The sequence below is a fragment of the Bufo gargarizans genome, chromosome 1, assembly GCF_014858855.1.
Source record: "Bufo gargarizans isolate SCDJY-AF-19 chromosome 1, ASM1485885v1, whole genome shotgun sequence".
NCBI classification, from domain to species: Eukaryota; Metazoa; Chordata; class Amphibia; order Anura; family Bufonidae; genus Bufo; species Bufo gargarizans.
In genome coordinates this window covers 260,762,083-260,783,221 of record NC_058080.1, presented here as the reverse complement: position 1 = coordinate 260,783,221, position 21,139 = coordinate 260,762,083, and the positions used below count along the sequence as shown (strand labels likewise).

Here is a 21,139-nt window from a genome sequence, read left to right as displayed (position 1 = left end):
TAAAAGAAGGAGTCTTCGATGGTCCTCAGATTCATAATGTACACTAATAAAATATTTAAAATATATTCACAAACTTTCTAAATTTGGATATTAATATGGAAATATAGGTGCACTTTCTCAATTACTACTTGTATAGAATTCAGGATAGTGATGGTGATTTGAGTGAGGAACAAGTTTCACCAGGGATATAAAGATGATAGAGGAAAGGTATGGACACACATATGATGGCATTCTACTGCTTGAGCTTATAATGTGATTGTCCTGATAACACACAAGAAAAATCCCTCAAACAGCATTTTTCTACGTATTAGGGCTCTTTCACACGTGCGTTCTTGTCTTCCGGCATAGAGTTCCGTCGTCGGGACTCTATGCCGGAAGAATCCTGATCAGTTTTATCCTAATGCATTCTAAATGGAGAGAAACCCGTTCAGGAGGCATCAGGATGTCTTCAGTTCAGGACCAGAACGTTTTTTGGCCGGAGAAAATACCGCAGCATGCTGCGCTTTTTGCTCCGGCCAAAAATCCTGAACACTTGCCACAAGGCTGGATCCGGAATTAATGCCCATTGAAAGGCATTGATCCGGATCCGGCCTTAAGCTAAACGTCATTTCGGCGCATTACCGGATCTAACGCTTTTTCTGAATGGTTACCATGGCTGCCGGGACGCTAAAGTCCTGGCAGCCATGGTAAAGTGTAGTGGGGAGCGGGGGAGCAGTATACTTACCGTCCGTGCGGCTCCCGGGGCGCTCCAGAGTGACGTCAGGGCGCCCCAAGCGCATGGATCACGTGATCGCATGGAAACGTCATCCATGCGCATGGGGCGCTCTGACGTCATTCTGGAGCGCCTCGGGAGCCGCACGGATGGTAAGTATACCGCTCCCCCGCTCCTACTATGGCAACCAGGACTGGTTGCCATAGTAACACTGAACGCATTTTGAAGACGGATCCGTCTTCAAATGCTTTCAGTTCACTTGCGTTTTTCTGGATCCGGCGTGTAATTCCGGCAAGTGGAGTACACGCCGGATCCAGACAACGCAAGTGTGAAAGAGCCCTTAATTGAGATTTTCTGAATTAGCTTACTTTGTTGTTCTGTTATTGTAACAAATACAACACCATTAGATATTTCATACGATCACTTTTGTTAAAGTTGAGACAAATTCCATATGATTTGTGGGTATGTTATGTCTTTCCAACAGAGTTATTGCACTTTTTTTCCTAATGGAGAATCAATTATCTAAAAAAATAGACCTAATCCGGGAAAACAAATGCCATATTCAGAACCAATGACATAAAGATACCCTAAAAATACTTTAATATACATTTGAATAAAAGTAGCGCTAACCAGTGTTATTAATGGACATCTCTGCCCAATATAATAAAAAGTACATGCTACAAGATAACATTTTCTATTGTGCAGACATAGGGGGACATTTATCAAAACAAGCTTACGGTACTCCAGTCTTGATCCTCCTGTGCTGCTGAAGGCACACGCCTCTCATGTATTTGGTGTATCTTCCAGCTGTGCCATGCGACACACTTATGGCAGCCTCCCAGTTGCTGTAGACTTAAGTATTTCTATGAAAGATAAATGTGGCGGGACTGCGGTGCTGCATCCTACCCATCCATAGTATGCCCCTTTTATTGCCACTTCTGAATAGTGGCATGAAGGGGGAAATGTTGCACCTTCTGCCACACAAATGGCTTACGAAAAAACGTGCGATCTTCTTACGCATTTAGTAAATGTCCCCATAGTTTCCTTGTATAAGGCTGAAATATGGATCTAAAGGGAATGTCTGATTTAAAAAACAAACAAGCAAAAATGTATATTATATGTTCTACAACAGAATTCTGAAATAAAGTATTGGGATGTTTTGGGGATTCTCATCTCTTGGCACAATTATTACCTGTGCAGCAATGGTTAAAAGAAAACAACAAACCCTTTATTGGACCATCAATGTTAAAGATGGTCTAAAGTGACCCTATATAATATTATCATCAGGCAAATGTAAAGCACAGGAGACCATAAGAAGCTGACTGATAAAGCTGGTGTATTAAGCTTCATTCACAAGTCCGTGTCCGTGCTTAAATCCGTGAAAAGGTGGTAAATGATGACTCCATGAAGATGTCCGTGATGGACCCATGTTGGGTTTATATGTCCATTTTTTTGCTGTCTGTGTCTCATCCGTGTTTCACTGACACTGAAAAGCTGAAAAGTGATTTTCGAAGCATCTCTTCTGAATGATCCGTGAAACACGGATGGGGTAATAGACTATAATGGGTGTGATGGATCTGTGAACACAGACAAAATAGAGAATGAATCTATGCATTCTAAAACACGTACTAAAACACCGATGTGTGAATACACACATTAAACGGAATGAGGATGTGTGCTGTCCATGGAGACAGCGTACAGCACACGTCCGTGAAACACTGATGTGTGAATGAGGCTTTATTAGTAGTATATACTCTCTTGCTTGGAGTTGTTTGTTCATAATCTTACACTGTGAGGAGGACAAAGTAGCTAGATTGAAAATCACAACATTTAAAATCAGGCTTTAATTATTTGATGTGTGGTGCAAACTAATCACCGCCAATGCACACATGCTAATGGCCTTTACCCGTTATAATGTGCTTTAAGATCCAAGACACCACACTGCCAAACACTCATGTAGCTACAAAAGTCTTAATCTATACAACACTACGAGCCTGCTCAGTTAGGGCGTTAGAGCCACTAAATTATCATTAGTGTTAAGCAAATCGAAGTTGACAAAGGGGAATTTGATCTGAAGTTCAGGAAAAATTTGATTTGTCATGAATTTGAATTCCCTGGTGATTCGTGGTAACGAATCATATTTTTGGGTGAAATGGCTGCTGTACATGTTACAATGTGAAAGTAAGAAGCCCGGGAACGAGGGAGCACCCACAATGCAACGCAGACAGCCAATCAGCAGCTAGCCAGCCCCTGTGATGTTGCAGCGCTATAAAAAGCCTCATCCTGCCTGGTCTCTGCCGCTATCACGGCCATCATAGCGCCAGAGCCTTGACACGCAAAAGTGTGAGTCTGGTTCTGCTCCACATGCTATTCTATCTAAAAGAGATTCTCGCTCCTGATGATTTGTGGCGTACAGTGCCATAGTGAAACGCGTTGAGCCGGTGATCTTTAATTAGGACACGGCTCTCTAGGCAGGGTGCAGATCAAGTGTCAAGCAGCGCAACAGCTGACTTGCTAGTGTGTATGCGGTCTGATACCGAGACCAAGTGTGTGGCTGCATGTATGGGTAGGCTGTTGTAGACAGCTGAGTGAGTATCCACATATAGAACAGCAACTTTGTGGACAGTTTTGGCAAATTGCCTAGTACTCACTCGTAACTGCTCTGCAATCCATGCTAGGTAGGACTGCTCAAGTGATGCACCTGCACCTGGTTCAAATATAAGTACCGTGTCCTGATTCCCTCCCCAGTATTTATTGGCACCAATGTGCTAGCTGGATAGGGTTCTTGTCCAGATTTTAAGTTGTGTGGTGGATCCAATCAAACTCCTATGCCACAGCACTTGAGTCTGGAAGCCTGATAGTCACGGAAAGTGATATACAGTCTTTCCTGTTTTTTAACCAGAGTTTAATAAATACTTTATTATTTTCTTTTATAATACGTTCTTCAGGCAGTGATATTATATATATTTAGTGAATGTACAAAATAGCACCTTGTTAGTGTGAGATAGTTTTTCTTTCTTTATCTGAATTTGTACCAACAATTTTGTCCACTTGTTTATATGCAAGAAATGCATCTCTTTTATTATAGGAAACCCACTTACTGACAAAGTGCCAACATAAAAAATTTTGGGGAATTTTTCACTCATAAATATTTCTCTTCTGGTCATTTGTATGGTATTTTGTTTGTTAGAGCTAAGTTTCATAAGCTCAATAGGGAGAGGTGGCTACAAATTGCTCATCCATGTTGGATATTATGGAGAGCTGTATTTGTTTAATCAAAACTTTAAAGGGGTTATCCAACCCCTATGATGCCCCCCAAAATGCCCAGGCACCTCATACAGGTTATACTTATCCTGCACCCCTGCACCTATGTTGCTCCTGATGTTCGTATGGCCACCGCTGCATCTCCCCGTCGCACGGATCAAACATCCAGCATTGGAAAGGATGGGGGTTAGCCAATAGCAGGCCGCAATGGAAATTTGTCTTTCTAGAATCATGGGTGAAGCTAGGAAGGCTCATTCTAGTTTCTGCCTGCTATTGGCTACCACTCCCAATCGCCGGGTGATTTTATCCGCACAACAGGGAGATGTGGTGGCTATGCGGGCATCAGGAGCAACATGGGTGCCAGGAAGTGGGGTAAGTATAACCTGTTTGAGGTGCCTGGGCATTTTGGGGGGCATTAAAGGGGTTGGATAACCCCATTAAGCTGAAGATCTATGAATATTGGTGCAATTTAGTTAGATAAAAGAAAGTTAAAGGAAGTAAACAGATCATCGTCAAATTTGGGTTTTAATAGGAAACAGTATAGGTGGAACGCTTATATATTAATAGATATTATTACACACAAATATAAACCTGATATGTTTTTGTTTAAATCCATTGACACAAGTTTGAAGAAAAATAATATGTATACAAAAATAAAATCAAATATAAACTACCATGTATGATAAGACCTACATTTTAATTAATATTGTTACTAGATATTGTTATAATTACTATTAGTAGTAGTAGTAGTATTTTCTTGCTATAATAAGTGTTTATTTTACAGGAAGAACCATTTGTAATGGTGTTGGAAAATGTATTGGGAAAGCCAAAGAAATACAAAGGATTTTCTATTGATGTCCTCGATGCCTTATCTAATTATTTGGGATTTAAATATGAGATATACATTGCCCCAGATCACAAATATGGAAGTCCTCAGGAGGATGGTACTTGGAATGGGGTGATAGGTGAACTGCTATTTAAGGTAAGTTAAAATAGAAATAATATGAATATATATATATATATATATATATATACACATAGATAAAAATGTATATCTATCTATCTACCCATCACTATGCGTAAATTACTAATTCACTGGGTAATGAAATGCAAAATAGTACTATTCATATTACCATACCATGTCTCAGACTCAGATCCAACCAATCAACATGGCCATTTCTCTGGTAAAACACCTGTTTTGGTTTTCTAGTAGTTTCCCTTTACAGTACAGTGTGTGTCCTGTACCACTCTCTGTCTGTGCAAGGATAAGCTGCTCATTTGGACACTAAGTAAGAATGGCTCCATTTTGTATTTTATTTTTAACACTTTGTATACTGTAAAAGGACCTTGAACAATTTCCTGCCTTCATCATATATAGTGATATAAAACTTTCAACAGCCATTCCTGACCGTGATCTGTAACAACTTGCTTTATTTGTCTTAGTTATCTGCTTATTTTATTTCAATTTACATTTTTATTTTATCTTGGAATGACATTTTTGGGCTTTGGAACCATTTACCAGTTTTCCACTGCACTGGTGTTACAATGCTTTCAACATACAATGAATTAACTTGAGGGACCACTATGTTCTATTTAATGGCTAGAGTGTAAGTGTAGGCAGATGATGCTCATGGATTCTTTGATACCATTGTGCTTAGACTGATTGGTTAAAGCAGGGTTTTAATGTACTGTAGTTCACAGCAATTGAATCAGCTGCTACGCAAGGAATCCAAGCACACTGTTATCAAAGAGTACAGATACTTCCGGAGCATAGTCTGTCGATGCTGTGACCCTGAAGTGAAGCCTGGAGGATATGGATGGTCTCAATATGCTCAACCACCTCTTTCCCCTCTCCCTCCTCCTGAATATCAATTTATCTCCCCTGTCTGGAACCTGTTGTACCTACTGCATCATTACTTGGAGGAAGATGCTGTCACTGGCAGGCAGGTGAGGCCAGGGCCATTTAAACATATTGGTGGGCCCAGTGCAAAAATCCGTCTAACAAATGCATTGAAATGCCGGATCCGACTCTCCGATGTCATCCTGAAAAATGGATCCGGTATAATTTTTTGGGGGGAAAGCTGGATCTGTTTTACAAGAACACTTAATACACTTCAATGTAAAATAATGCCGGATCCAGCATTCCGCTAAGTGTTCCGTTTTTTGGTCCTCTAAGGGTTAACTAATTTGATTTGCACAAATCAATTCATGAATTGTTACCTCCAACCTTCACAGTGCTGGGAGGGCATTCATGAACAATATTCATAGTGGAGGTGTCTTGTAATAAATAAGGCACCACCCTCTATTACTCCCCTCGTCGATGGGCCAGGTTGACAGAGAGGAACACATAAATCTGTTTTGTTGTGCTAAGAAGGCAGACAGGGAGGAAATTAAAGGGCTATTACAGTTACTACACATATTAGAATACATATAGTAACTATTATTTTTTTTTTTTTTATGTAACCACCCCCTAAAAAAATAATAATAAAAAAATATTATATATATACACAGTGGATATAAAAAGTCTACACACCCCTGTTAAAATGTCAGGTTTCTGTGCCGTAAAAAGAGACAAAGATAAATCATTTCAGAACTTTTTCCACCTTTAATGTGACCTATAAACTGTACAACTCAATTAAAAAACAAATCACATTCAAAATCATGTTAAATAGGAGTCAGCATACACCTGCCATCATTTAAAGTGCCTCTGATTAACCCCAAATAAAGTTCAGCTGCTCTAGTTGGTCTTTCCTGAAATTTTCTTATTCGCAGTTTATAGTAAAAGCTTTGGTCCACAGAGAGCTTCCAAAGCATCAGAGGGATCTCATTGTTAAAAGGTATCAGTCAGGAGAAGGGTAAAAAAACATTTCCAAGGAATTAGATATACCATGGAACACAGTGAAGACAGTCATCATCAAGTGGAGAAAATATGGCACAACAGTGACATTACCAAGAACTGGACGTCCCTCCAAAATTGATGCAAAGACAAGAAGAAAACTGGTCTGGGAGGCTACCAAGAGGCCTACAGCAACATTAAAGGAGCTGCAGGAATATCTGGCAAGTACTGGCTGTGTGGTACATGTGACAACAATCTCCCTTCATATGTCTGGGCTATGGGGTAGAGTGGCAAGACGAAAGCCTTTTCTTACGAAGAAAAACATCCAAGCCACATTTTGCAAAAAAGGTGTTGTGTACAAAGGTGTTATGGTCTGATGAAACCAAAGTTGCACTTTTTGGCCATAATTCCAAAAGATATGTTTGGCGCAAAAACAACACTGCACATCACCAAAAGAACACCGTACCCACAGTGAAGCATGGTGGTGTCAGCATCATGCATTGGGACTGTTTTTCTTCAGCTGTAACTGGGGTCTTAGTTAAGCTAGAGGGACTTATAAACAGTTCCAAATACCAGACAATATTGGCACAAAACCTTCAGGCTTCTGCTAGAAAGCTGAACATGAAGAGAAACTTCATCTTTCAGTATGACAACGACCCAAAGCATACATCCAAATCAACAAAGGAATGGCTTCACCAGAAGAAGATTAAAGTTTTAGAATGGCCCAGCCAGGGCCCAGACCTGAATCCGATCTGAAGAGGGCTGTGCACAGGAGATGCCCTAGCAATCTGACAGATTTGGAGTGTTTTTGCAAAGAAGAGTGCCAAGTCAAAATGTGCCATGCTGATAGACTCATACCCAAAAAGACTGAGTGCTGTAATAACATCAAAAGGTGCTTCAACAAAGTATTAGTTTAAGGGTGTGTACACTTATGCAACCATATTATTTTATTTTTAATTTTTTTCTTCCCTCTACCTAAACGATTTCAGTTTGTTTTTCAATTGACTTTTACAGTTTATAGGTCACATTAAAGGTAGAAAAAGTTTTGAAATGATTTTTATTTGTCTATTTTTTTTTAACATCACAGAAACTTGAAATTTTTAGACTTTTTATATCCACTGTATGTATATATATATATATATATATATATATATATATATATATATATATATTGAAAGTAGTGTTCATTTAAAAAGTGAGCTGTAAAAGCATTCACGCAAATTTAAAAGTAGAAAAGAAAAGCAGAATTATAAAACACCAGCTGGAACCAGACCCATAGAAAATTAATGCATCAATAGTGTTTGGAATTTAATAATGTACCTTGACTGAGTCAATACTTAGTTCAGTTCTGGCCCTCCATATTTCCCTTAAATTAGTTTTATTCCTGACATGTCCTGGATATAACAAATTACAAGTAAGAGGAAATAGGTAAAATAAATCCTTTCTTCAAGTAGCATCTAATATTTATTAACCTGAGCAATGAGAAATAGAGTTGCAGATCCAAGGTCATAGTTTCATTTAGAATCTAAAGGTAGATGTGATTAAAAAAATGCAACATTCAAAGACACTGTGAAGTGAACATTGTTGACAAATGGGATCAGAAAATAGGAAGGTCATAAATAGATACATTTTCAGAATTAACACTGTCCTTGAAATGGCATAAATCAATAATAACCAAGCGTGTCCATAGGTTTTCTCCATTGATTCTTTTAATGTGATATATATGAAAACCTGAATCCATTTCAACATGACAACTGAAATGTATGAGATTAATAGTTTAGCATTTTTTTGTCATTAATATGTCATGTTAAGCCATTCTCTTGAAGGGAATGTTCCATCAGAAAATGACCTATTGTTTAAATTGTTTTTATGTTAAACTTATTTTTTAACTTTTTTATTTTTCTATTTTTCTTTGTTCCTATCTATTCCTATCCTATCAATGTTTTTAAATCTAAAATCCTGTTGTTTTTACTACTTGACAAGACTTCCTGTTCTTTGAGAGCTTCCATATGGGTCATAGAACCAAAAGACTGGAGGTGAAATTACTGACTTGCAGGGGAGATTTTTCTAGGCATCTTCTTTGACCTGTGCAGAGGTCAGGGAAGAGTAGATAAGCGGTCATATCACTGAATATCTGAATATAGAAGTCTTAACATATTATCAGGCCTATTAATAGTAAGGGCAGGGGATCATTGTGGTATTTATATATTTTTATTAAGCCATTTCATGCTCTTTGAAAAAATATTAATATTTTAGAAGCCAGGCAACCACTTTAATTTTTACTTTATGGCCAGGGTTCTTATATTTTAGCTTAGACCTTTTTATATGAAACTACGACTCCCAGCATGTTCAATTCATTTCTATGTAGTTCTGAGAACAGCCAAACTAGTGTACATCTTGGGAGTCATAGTTTTACCACAGCTGGAGTGCCGAAGGTTAGCCATCACAGGTCTATGCTATCGATCTGAGCAATTATCAAGAACATGTGTTCATAGGAAAAAAAATCGGAATAATTGCCCTGTTAATATGGGTCACTGATCACCCAATGAGGCTTTATGCTGCTCGTTGATTGGGTGCTGATGCTCTTTCATTGGGTGAGTGCATTTCTTCTGTTTGCAATAGATGACCCTGGGTAAACTGGAATCTGCTGCCAATAAACAATGATTCTTTATAGCGAAATAGATCTCTGCTTTCATACAGAGGGGATGATTTTTGCAAATACAGTTATCATCTCTGCTCAAGAACTGGGACTGAACAGCTTGTTCTTAGTCATTGTCTATGTATCAGCAGGTGTAAAGGAGTCTGTATTTTCACCTTAGTCTCGTAGACATTATTAGACTATTATTGCATTCATCTGATATAATCTACCGTGTTAGACTGAAGTCTCTTAGGCCCACCACAGGAAATGATTCTGAGGACCGACCCTCTGTATATGGAAAGCATGTCCACGACAACTTATACGTTTTTTTTATTTATTATTATTACATGGAAGACTTATAGGGTTGAGCGAAACCGTGGAAGCTCGGGTTAGCCAGGTTCGGATAAACTTCAGGTCAAAGTTCGGGTTCTGGACCCGCACTTGACCCAAACTTCACCCCAAACCCGGACCCCATTTAAGTCAATGGGGACCCAAACATTACTTTATTATTTTCCGTTATAACATGGTTATGACGGAAAATAATAGCATTCGTTAAACAGAATGCTAAATAAAATGTCTATTGAGGGGTTAAAAAGAAAAAAAAACTCACCTCATCCACTTGATCATGCAGCTGGTATCTTCTTTTCTTCAGATCCTGCAAAAAGACCTGGTGTTGAGCGCGGTGATGTCACCGCAGGTCCTGCTGAATAAAGATAGAAGGCTTTTTAACCCCTCAATAGACATTTTATTTAGCATTCTGTTTTAAGAATGCTATTATTTTCCTTTATAATCATGTTATAACGGAAAATAATAAAATCACCGGAAGATAGAAGGTCCTTCTATATTCATTCAGCAGGACCTGCGGTGATGTTACCGCAGGTCCTTTTGCAGGTCCTGAAGAAAAGAAGATACCGGCTGCACAATCAAGTGGATGAGGTGAGTTGTTGTTTTTTAACCCCTCAATAGACATTTTATTTAGCATTCTGTTTTAAGAATGCAATTATTTTCCTTTATAACCATGTTATAACGGAAAATAATAAAATCACCCGAACACCGAACTCAAACCTGAACCTCAGTGAAAAAGTCCGGGTTCGGATCCGGGTACCCGCACTCGCAAAGTTTGGTACGAACCTGAACTTTGCAGTTCGGGTTTGCTCAACTCTGAAGACATATCACCAATATGGTTAACAGGATATCTGGTCTATTGGTTATTGGTTCCAAGGTCAGCTCTAATGAGATTGGCTACTTATTGACTTTAAGACTTTAATAAGACTGGTGTTCATGGCACCAGTCTTAATAAGAAATCTACCAGTTATAAGCATCTTAATCTACCAGTTATAAGCATCTTAATGATTGTGGCTGGTCAAGATTTCAGGTGTGGCAGTCTCCTAGAACATATATTGTTAAATGAGTCAGACCATAGAGGTCCTGCCCATGGCCAGCTCCCTCTTGCTCACTCCCTTTTTGTAAAAAAAATATAGAGACTTTTGATTTGGGTATAATCAATTCTTACCCAAATTAATTTTCTCATCCTATTCTGACCCAAAATTAATTTTAGGAATTGTGTTCATCTCTGCTGCTAGGTTCATCTCGTACTTAAAGGGGTATTACGGTTACACAAAGTTCAGTAGTACATATTTATGTTACAGAGTTTTGACATGCAAATGGCTTACTAATATAATGTTATTACCAGTTTTGCTGCCTTCATCTATAATAAAAGTACATTTTTTGGGCAGCCAGACTTTGGTTTATTCAAAGTTTTCCATGAATATGACCTGCAGTTTTCTGTGTAGAATGGTCGAGCATGCTCAGTTATTCTCTGCCTCTCCCGAGCTTACTTCCTCATAAGCAATGGAAGCGCTCACATGGATGAGTGCTTGCCTTCATGTAAAACAGAGGAATCAAGCATAAAAAACCCGCCCTCAGGAACGCCCATGAACCACTAGAAATCATCCACCTATTGAGGGGGATTTGTGTTAGGCCCCACCTATTTTCAGCCCTGAACAGCGTGAAAGGTAATGCTGCACACCTGAATTCTGTTTCTATATGGGTTAAGACTTTGAATTTTAAATATTGCTTACACAAGCAAAATACCCTTTAAAATTAGCTGCACCTGCAAAGCTTTGACCAGGAGAAGTAGTTTGAAGTTAGATTTCAATGTCACTTTGAACTACTTAAAGGAGTTTGAGTAGCACATTGATCCAGTTATACACCTTTGCCTATGCTGTTACATCTTAGTCCAGGTATTAGATTTTCTCAAAATATCTTTACCATGCAGCAATCAAAATACTCCTGTGCTTATTTTATTTCTTTCAGTATTTAGTTGTGCTATATATAGATGCCTAAAATACTATCTTCAACTGCATCTGCTTCATGTATATGGAATATGAATTAATTTCATTTAATTTGACAAGTGAATAGCATAATCGTAGCATTTCATTTATGCTGTAATGTAGATAACAATTTCATAACAGGTGGAAGAGCCAAATATATCTTCAGCTGTCCTTGTTTTTACAACTAATCGTCTTTAAGTTAAAGTTCTGCATGAAAAATGCAATGAAAATGAAAAGCTATATCTGTATTAATAACAATAAAATATGAACTAGTGTATAGCTCCTATTTATTTGCATAATGTAATAACTCCAGATCTTTGGATGTTCTTTATCATAAAATCATTGACTGGAATACATTTCCTGTCCTTTGTATGTCATTTAACCTCCAAAAATATACCTATGCATCCAAGCACATGGATATCTGCATGCAGTGTTTCCCTATGGTTCAGTATCACAGATCAGTAGTCACACTGTGCGTCTCTGTAGAATCCTTCTATGAGTGACCATATTATTTCATCAAAGCCTCAGTAATACAATATTGGGATATGATATGGATTCCAAAAGAACAGGGATGGAGTGGCCTTCGAGGTAAACTTCCAGGTGAGCCAATGCTTATCTCCTCCTCGAGCAGCGGCGTTGCTAGGGTCTCAAAAGATCTGGGGCCCAAGCTCCAATGCATATTCTATAAGTCGACCAACCGACCCCACCCCCCACCACCGCAAACACTAGCACTGAAGACATTTTACTGTACTTGCTATACAGCTATACCTCTCACATCCAGTGCCTCCCAGGTGACATCTCCTCTAATGTAGATCTTCTCTGTCATCATCTTCTCCATTCGGGCCGGACAACTTCTCTAAGCCGCCTCGTCTCTGCAAAGTGTGACACACGGACATCTTAGGTTCTTCATATTTCTGTACCCCTAAATACTATTCTAAAGAAAAATGAGTGGCATAAAGATAATCTTCCCCATAGTAATAGTGTTCCTCCTAGTCCCACTAATAGTAATTCCCTTCTAGAATGCCCTCATTAGTAATACTGCTCCCTACAGTGCCCCCAACAGTGATAATGCTCCCCAAGAGTGCCTCCATTAGTAGAGCCCTCCAGTATTAATAATGCCCTTACAGAGCCCCCCAGTAGAAATAAGGCCCCTATTGTTCCCCCAGAGGTTATAAAGCTATCTACAGACCCCTCAGTAGTAATAAGGCCCCCATAGTGCTCTTAGTAGAATTAATGTGGATCTATAAGTCCCTCTTATAGAGCCCCCAGTAGAAATAAGAACGCCTAATGTCCCCTAGATTTAAAATGCCCCCACAGTGCCCCCAGTATTTATATTGCCCCCTACTGTTATATTGCTCACCCTGAAGTGCCCCAGTATTTATATCACCCCCTACGGTTATAATGCCCCTACAGTGCCCCCAGTATTCATATCGCCCCCTACTTTTGTAATGCTCACTCTGACGTGCCCCAGTATTTTTTTCTCCCCCTACTGTTATAATGTGCCTAAAGTGCCCCAGTATTTATACTGCCCCCTACTGTTATAATGCTCAACCTGAAGAGCCCCAGTATTTATAATGCCCCCTGCAGTGCCCCCTGTAGTTTTATTCCTCCTGCTTATCTTTTATTGCAATATTTTGTAATAATTATTTTATTATTTCTTCCAGTTAATAAAACAAATGACAGAATCTGGATCATAGCACTTTGCTCTCCACATTGTTTTGGAGTATTTGATGCAGGTTCATTGTTGAACTGGATGGGGCAGGGAGGCCCATACTAAGTTTTGTCATTAGGCTCTGTAAGATCTGTGTACGTTACAGATTATCAGTGATACTGTCATACAACGTAAAAATCATTTAGAAAATATGTGAATGACATTGTAACCACTGCTATTTTAAATGTTAGTCATGTTTTGCAAAAATACAAGTAATCCTTTTATGTTGAGGCAAGCTTGTCTTCCATTTCTCCACAACTTGTGAACATGCACAGCTTGTGTCTCAGCAGTTTGAAAGTGCCCGCAGAAGAGCAAGCAATCGCCCTGAATATATATTGCTTCTCATTTTTAAACCATGGTACTCTATATGTCATGTGTCATAAATATAACATTAAAGAACTTTCAAAGTTTTACTACTGCTTTGTTGTTTTGAAAAATTTTCTGGATTGCAGTGACAGAACCACAACCATTTTTATCTGTCACCTTCCTTCACAGGAAGCTTTCTAGTAAAATAGTACTAAGAAAAAAAAAATCTGAAAGGATTGAAAATTATATTTACTTAAAGGGGTTGTCCCATGAAAAATATTCTACAGTTTTTAAACCAGCACCTGGATCTGAATACTTTTGTAATATAATTTGCATATAATTAAAAATTTAGCATAGCCACTGAGTTTTTCAATAAGATGTATCTGTACAGCGCCACCTGCTGTTTGATTTTTTCTTATTTGTTTGTCCTGCTTACTGAGATGGCCGCACATGCTCAGTTTCACCCTTCAACCGCCTCCTGAGCTGTGAAAGGGAGAGCTGAGACACGCCCCTTAGCTGCAGCAGAAAAGACACTCCCCTGAAATGTCAGATTGATATAAATCTAGCAGAGCAATGAATGGGGAGATCTCTGGATCCATGTGAGGTACATGGTTGGTTCTAGTTTTGTTAAAAAGAGTATTTTTTACATTAGTCATAGGATAACCCCTTTAAGCTTTTCTGAATGGTTTAGGAATGATGTCTAAAATGTTTAATGTCATACAACAGTTGTTTTTCTACATTTAGCATTTATTTGTTTTGTGCTCTTCATGGAAAGATGGTGGTACAGAGCAAGTTAATAGTTTTTTTTGGGTGGCAAAAACTAAAATATCAGAGTCTAAACATGTATAGCTAAAAAAAAAGCTTGACAATAGCAATAATTAATGTTGAGCAAAGTGAAGCATTCACAGCGGAATTCGGTCTGAAGTTTAGGAAAACCTCAATTCGCAACAATTCCGAATTTTCTCGTGCTTTGTGGTAACCAACCAGGTTTTTCTAAAATGGCAGCTGCACATTTTACAAGGCGAAAATAAGTGTAGAGACAACCCCAGGAATGCTAGATCACCCATAATGCATTCATGCATAATGCTAGATCAACCATTCTGCAGATGTGATGTCACAGCCCTATAAAACCCTCATCTAGTGCGGTCTCCGCCATTGTCCTGTCAGCTGAGCATAGGGAATAAGGTAGCAAGCGCTCATGCGTGCTGGCAAAACTTGAAGTTTTGAAAAAAGCTGGCTGTCTGTTCATATACAGAAGTACATGAGTTTATTTTATTTTTTTGCAGATTTTTTGATAGGCAGAACTACCTCCCAGCAACTTTATTAAACACATAGGGGTGCATTTATTAAGACTGGCATTTTAGACACCACTTTTAATAAATCCTTAAGCTGATGGTGGTTCCGGCCTCTTCATAACTTTGGCGGATCCTCCACCAGTTCTAAATGTTCCTCTGAGCTGTCTTACATTTAGACCTTTTTCTATGCCTAAATCCGAAGTAGGAAATGGTTAATTAGAGGGGCCTACCGGTCCTTATACTTCTCTTTCCGCACCTCGCCCACAATTTTAGACCTGGCATGAGCGGGAAGAAGTCACAAATTGCGGTGAAATTAACCATTGCACTGCAAACTGTGCCTGAGATACAACTAATTTAGGCGTATTTCAAATTGATAAATTACCCACATAATTCTGAGTGACCAGGGCAACACTCTCTTCATCTATGCTTTCTCTGATCAAAGTCCCTCAAATATACCCAATTGTATCTCCCTTGACACTCTGTAAGGTCTATTTCCATCTTCTGCTCTAAATGTCTAGGATCCAGCTGATATATTTCATCAGTCTAAGAGTCCCACACCCTAGTGTACAGTAACCCGTTGTTGTCTATCTTTGGCATATAAAATATCACCATTTATAACAATCAAGTAGAGCAGGTAGTAATTGTTTTTATTTTATTGTATGCTGGCACTTCATCTTTTTCTGTGCATTTTATATGTATATACATATAGTAATATACATTTAATATAATATATATATATATATATATATATATATATATACACCCAGGAAAAAAAGTAGCCTGCCTATTTGTAAATCTGTCTTAGTTGCCCATAGCAACCAATCAGAGCTCATCTTTTATCTTTTCAGAGTCCCATAGGAACTGAAAGCTGAGCCCTGTATATATATATATATATAGAGAGAGAGAGAGAGATTATATATATATATACAGAGAGAGAGAGAGAGAGAGAGAGAGAATTTTTATATATATACATATGTATATATATATATAGATATATATATATATATATATATAGAGAGAGAGAGAGAGAGAGAGAGAGAGAGAGATTATATACTGTACAGACCAAAAGTATGGACACACCTTCTCATTCAAAGAGTTTTCTTTATTTTCATGACTATGAAAATTGTAGATTCACACTGAAGGCATCAAAACTAAGAATTAACACATGTGGAATTATATACATAACAAAAAAGTGTGAAACAACTGAAAATATGTTATATTCTAGGTTCTTCAAAGTAGCCACCTTTTGCTTTGATTACTGCTTTGCACACTCTTGGCATTCTCTTGATGAGCTTCAAGAGGTAGTCACCTAAAATGGTTTTCCAACAGTCTTGAAGGAGTTCCCAGAGATGCTTAGCACTTGTTGGCCCTTTTGCCTTCACTCTGCGGTCCAGCTCACCCCAAACCATCTCGATTGGGTTCAGGTCCGGTGACTGTGGAGGCCAGGTCATCTGGCGCAGCACCCCATGACTCTCCTTCATGGCCAAATAGCCCTTACACAGCCTGGAGGTGTGTTTGGGGTCATTGTCCTGTTTAAATAAAAAAAAATGATGGTCCAACTAAACGCAAACCGGATGGAATAGCATGCCGCTGCAAGATGCTGTGGTAGCCTTGCTGGTTCAGTATGCCTTCAATTTTGAATAAATCCCCAAACAGTGTCACCAGCAAAGCACCCCCAAACCATCACACCTCCTCCTCCATGCTTCACGGTGGGAACCAGGAATATAGAGTCCATCCGTTCACCTTTTCTACGTCGCACAAAGACACAGTGGTTGGAACCAAAGATCTCAAATTTGGACTCATCAGACCAAAGCACAGATTTCCACTGGTCTAATGTCCATTCCTTGTGTTCTGTAGCCCAAACAAGTCTCCTCTGCTTGTTGCCTGTACTTGGCAGTGGTTTCCTAGCAGATATTCTACCATGAAGGCCTGATTCACACAGTCTCCTCTTAACAGTTGTTCTAGAGATGTGTCTGCTGCTAGAACTCTGTGTGGCATTGACCTGGTCTCTAATCTGAGCTGCTGTTAACCTGCGATTTCTAAGGCTGGTGACTCGGATAAACTTATCCTCCGCAGCAGAGGTGGCTCTTGTTCTTCCTTTCCTGGGGCGGTCCGCATGTGAGCCAGTTTCTTTGTAGCGCTTGATGGTTTTTGTGACTGCACTTGGGGACACTTTCAAAGTTTTCCCAATTTTTCGGACTGACTGACCTTCATTTCTTAAAGTAATGATGGCCACTCGTTTTTCTTTACTTAGCTGCTTTTTTCTTGCCATAATACAAATTCTAACAGTCTATTCAGTAGGACTATCAGCTATGTATCCACCTGACTTCTCCACAACACAACTGATGGTCCCAACCCCATTTATAAGGCAAGAAATCCCACTTATTAAACCTGACAGGGCACACCTGTGAAGTGAAAACCATTTCAGGTGACTACCTCTTGAAGCTCATCAAGAGAATGCCAAGAGTGTGCAAAGCAGTAATCAAAGCAAAAGGTGGCTACTTTGAAGAACCTAGAGAACATGTGTGAATTCATAGTTTTGATGCCTTCAGTGTGAATCTACAATTTTCATAGTCAAAGGTGTTCCTAATGCCATGTACAATAAAATACCTTATTTCTTGCTGTAGTCTTCATTTTTTGTTTCATGGTTTCATTAGTGATAAAATCCTATTTTTATGTTATGCAAATGAGTGTCTAAGGTGCCCAGAGGGGCGTTACTATTCTAATCTGGAGCCCAGTAACTCCCCCTCATGCCTCTTCCAGCATAAGTAACTGCCCACACCCAAACTCTTTGCTGCCGCCCCCCTCCGCTATGTGAAATCTCACGCAGGCGCAGTACCGCAGACTGCCTGCGCCTGTTCGATGTAGAAGCTTCTGAGGGCAATAGCTTTAAATTTGTCACTGAGCTCGGCATATGCCCAGTGACACATTTAAAGCTGTTGCCCCCAGGAGCTTCTACATCGTGCAGGCAATCCACGTTACTGAGCCTGCGTGAGACTTCACATAGCAGAGGGGGGCAGCGGCAAAGAGTTTGAGTGTGGGCAGTTATTCTGGAAGAGGCATGCTTAGGCTCTGTACGGGGGAGTTAATGAACTCCCTATTAGGATAATAACCTCCCCCTGGGCACCTTGGACACTCATTTGCATAACATAAAAAGTGGATTTTATCACTAATGAAACCGTGAAACAAAAAATGAACACTACAGCAAGAAATAAGGTATTTTATTGTACATGGCAGTAGTAACACCTTAATATGCTTAAAAAAGGTGACAGATTCCCTTTAAGACCAGCAAAGTCTAAAGCAAGGTATTTCAAAATTGATAGGCTGCATAACCCCTGTATTGCAAACACAACAAAAGTAAATAATGTCATAGTGACATGTTAAGAAACAGTAAGGCCCCGGGCGTCGCAGGTGAGGGCCGGATGCATTTATGGTATATTGCAGGAAACCTTCGCGAATAGTCACGCAATTGCAGTCAGTTTTGTCTGCGGTTGCGTTCCGATGTTCAGTTTTGCATGTGCGTGAAAAAAACGAAATGTGGTACCCAGAACCGAACCCGGACTTCTTCACTGTAGTTCGGGTTTTGGTTAGGTGTTCTGTAGATTTTTATTATTTTCCATTATAACATGGTTATAATGGAAAATAATAGCATTCTTTAATACAGAATGCTAAGCATAATGTCAATTGAGGGTTAAAAATATATATATATATATTTACTTACCTCATCCACTTGTAGCCAGCATCGTCTTCGTTCTTCTTCTTTCAGGACCTGCAAATGGACCTTTGATGATGTAATTGCACTCACCACGTGGTGAGCGTGGTGATGTCAGCGCAGGTCCTGCTGAATGAAGATAGAAGGATAGAAGATTATGTCATCAAAGGTCATTTTGCAGGTCCTGAAAGAAGAAGAAAGAAGACTATGTCGGTTGTGCAATCAAGTGGATGAGGTGAGATATTTTATTTTTTAACCCTCGATTGACATTATACTTAGCATTCTGTATTAAAGAATGCTATTATTTTCCCTTATAACAATGTTATAAGGGAAACTAATTCAGTGAATAGACTCTAATGGGGTCCGGGGTTGCTCATGCCTATCATCTCCTAGCAACCATGCAAGAAAATCGCACCGCGTCCGCACTTTCTTGCAGATGCTTGCCCCCAGCAACATTCATTTCTATGGGGCATGCGTAGTGTGAAAAATGCAGACTATAGAACATGCGGCCATTTTCATGCAACGCACAAGTGATGTGTGAAAATCACTGCTCATCTGCACAGCCCCATAGAAGTGAATGGGTCCGGAATCAGTGCGGGTGCAATGCGTTCACCTTATGCATTGCACCCGCGCAGATTTCACACCCATGTGAAAAGGGCCTAACTGTTAGTAACTATATTCTTTAGTTACTGTGCTCTACTTATTTCCATTACCATCATCTAATCTATAGCACGATATTAAGCTATCCAGAATACAGGTCAATCAGCTCTCAGTGCAAATAGCTCAGTTCTCAAGTTGTTCTTACAATTCTTCCCACAATCGCCTTCATGCGCATATATCAGGGTACAATCCTTATGCTAATAATTGAATTCAATATGCTGGGTGGCAGGTCAACATAAGAATGAGCAATACGGCACAAATCATGGGTCTAAAAGAGCATTAGAAAGTACAACTTGTCCCACACAAAAAAAAGCCCTCATACAGCTATGTGAATGGGAAAATTATCTAAGTTATGGTTCAAGGAAGATAGGGAAGAAAAATGAAAACGCAAAAAAAAAAAAAAACTGTTATCCTAAGGGTTAAAAATAAACCCTGCTCTTGAATTTGTTATGCCTTTTAAAGGTGAAAGCATTCAAAAATTGTCCCTTATTGGGGGCAGATGCTTGCCTGTCTTTATACACACATAGTAGTATTGGAAGAGACGTTAGCTTGTTCGGAACTGCTGTTGACACACTACAAAGCGCATAATTGTGTACTTATCTATGGCACAGGATAACATAAAGGCCCTTGGAAATCCCCTGGCTGGAAATAAGCTATACTCTTCTATTGATACAGCTAAATATATGCTGCTGGTGATGCTGGGAAAGATGACTATGAACACTAATGAACTGTAGGCAGTTTTTTGGACAAAAAGGGCTGGCTTCTGCACATACAAAAAAGAGTACTATTTCTTTAAATGATCTTTGTGCACTGCAAAACACGAGGTTATGAATAGCTCCAGCAGCCCTGACTATCAAACACATAGTGCACTAACTGTCCTTATGTTGTTCCTAATGAGAAAACCTGATTTTTTACCTAGTCATTCAATCTACCTGTGTCTTCTTCACAATCACTACACTATCCCTGCAAGTCCTAAGATGTTTGGTTTATGTCTGTAGTTGGTGTCTGTCATAGACATGGTAGACACATCCCGTCATATCAGTGGCTGAGCTCACAATGACATCGGTGCTTCAGAGCTAACATACAGCCGGATAGGCCAGCCAACATCCTCCCTTCTAATTGGCTGTCAGGCTGACTGCAAAGCATTGTGGGCAAGCCCACCATCAGGGGCCACGTCCATGTCCAGGATCATGTGATCCTCCGGCTTCATCTTCCCTACTATTTCCCTGACTAATAGACTAAGTTTCAAAAATAAAATGGCATTGAGCCTTTTTGCACAATTTGTCCAAATTGAATGTCCAAAACTTTGGATTCATTAGGAATAGAGTTGAGCGAACACCTGGATGTTCGGGTTCGAGAAGTTCGGCCGAACTTCCCGAAAATGTTCGGGTTCGGGATCCGAACCCGATCCGAACTTCGTCCCGAACCCCATTGAAGTCAATGGGGACCCGAACTTTTCGGCACTAAAATGGCTGTAAAACAGCCCAGGAAAGGGCTAGAGGGCTGCAAAAGGCAGCAACATGTAGGTAAATCCCCTGCAAAATGACATAACAAAAACAAAGACAGGTGCACTATGTGGTCTTACTAACCCTCATACTGGTGTAAAATTGAGAATTAGCCAACATATCCTGCTTGGAGGACATGTCTGAGCCCGAGCACCACGCCAAGGTTT

The 21,139-nt window shown here is 39.5% G+C and overlaps 1 protein-coding gene across 1 annotated transcript in view; it reads left to right on the top strand.

Annotated features, from left to right (window-relative positions):
* Nucleotides 1-21,139, top strand: part of GRID2 (glutamate ionotropic receptor delta type subunit 2) — a 1,539,079-nt gene that overhangs the window by 1,168,922 nt on the left and 349,018 nt on the right. Inside the window, exon 10 of the mRNA XM_044302725.1 lies at nt 4,761-4,958. Coding sequence (XP_044158660.1) covers nt 4,761-4,958 — 198 coding nt within the window. The remainder of the gene's footprint in view (nt 1-4,760; nt 4,959-21,139) is intronic.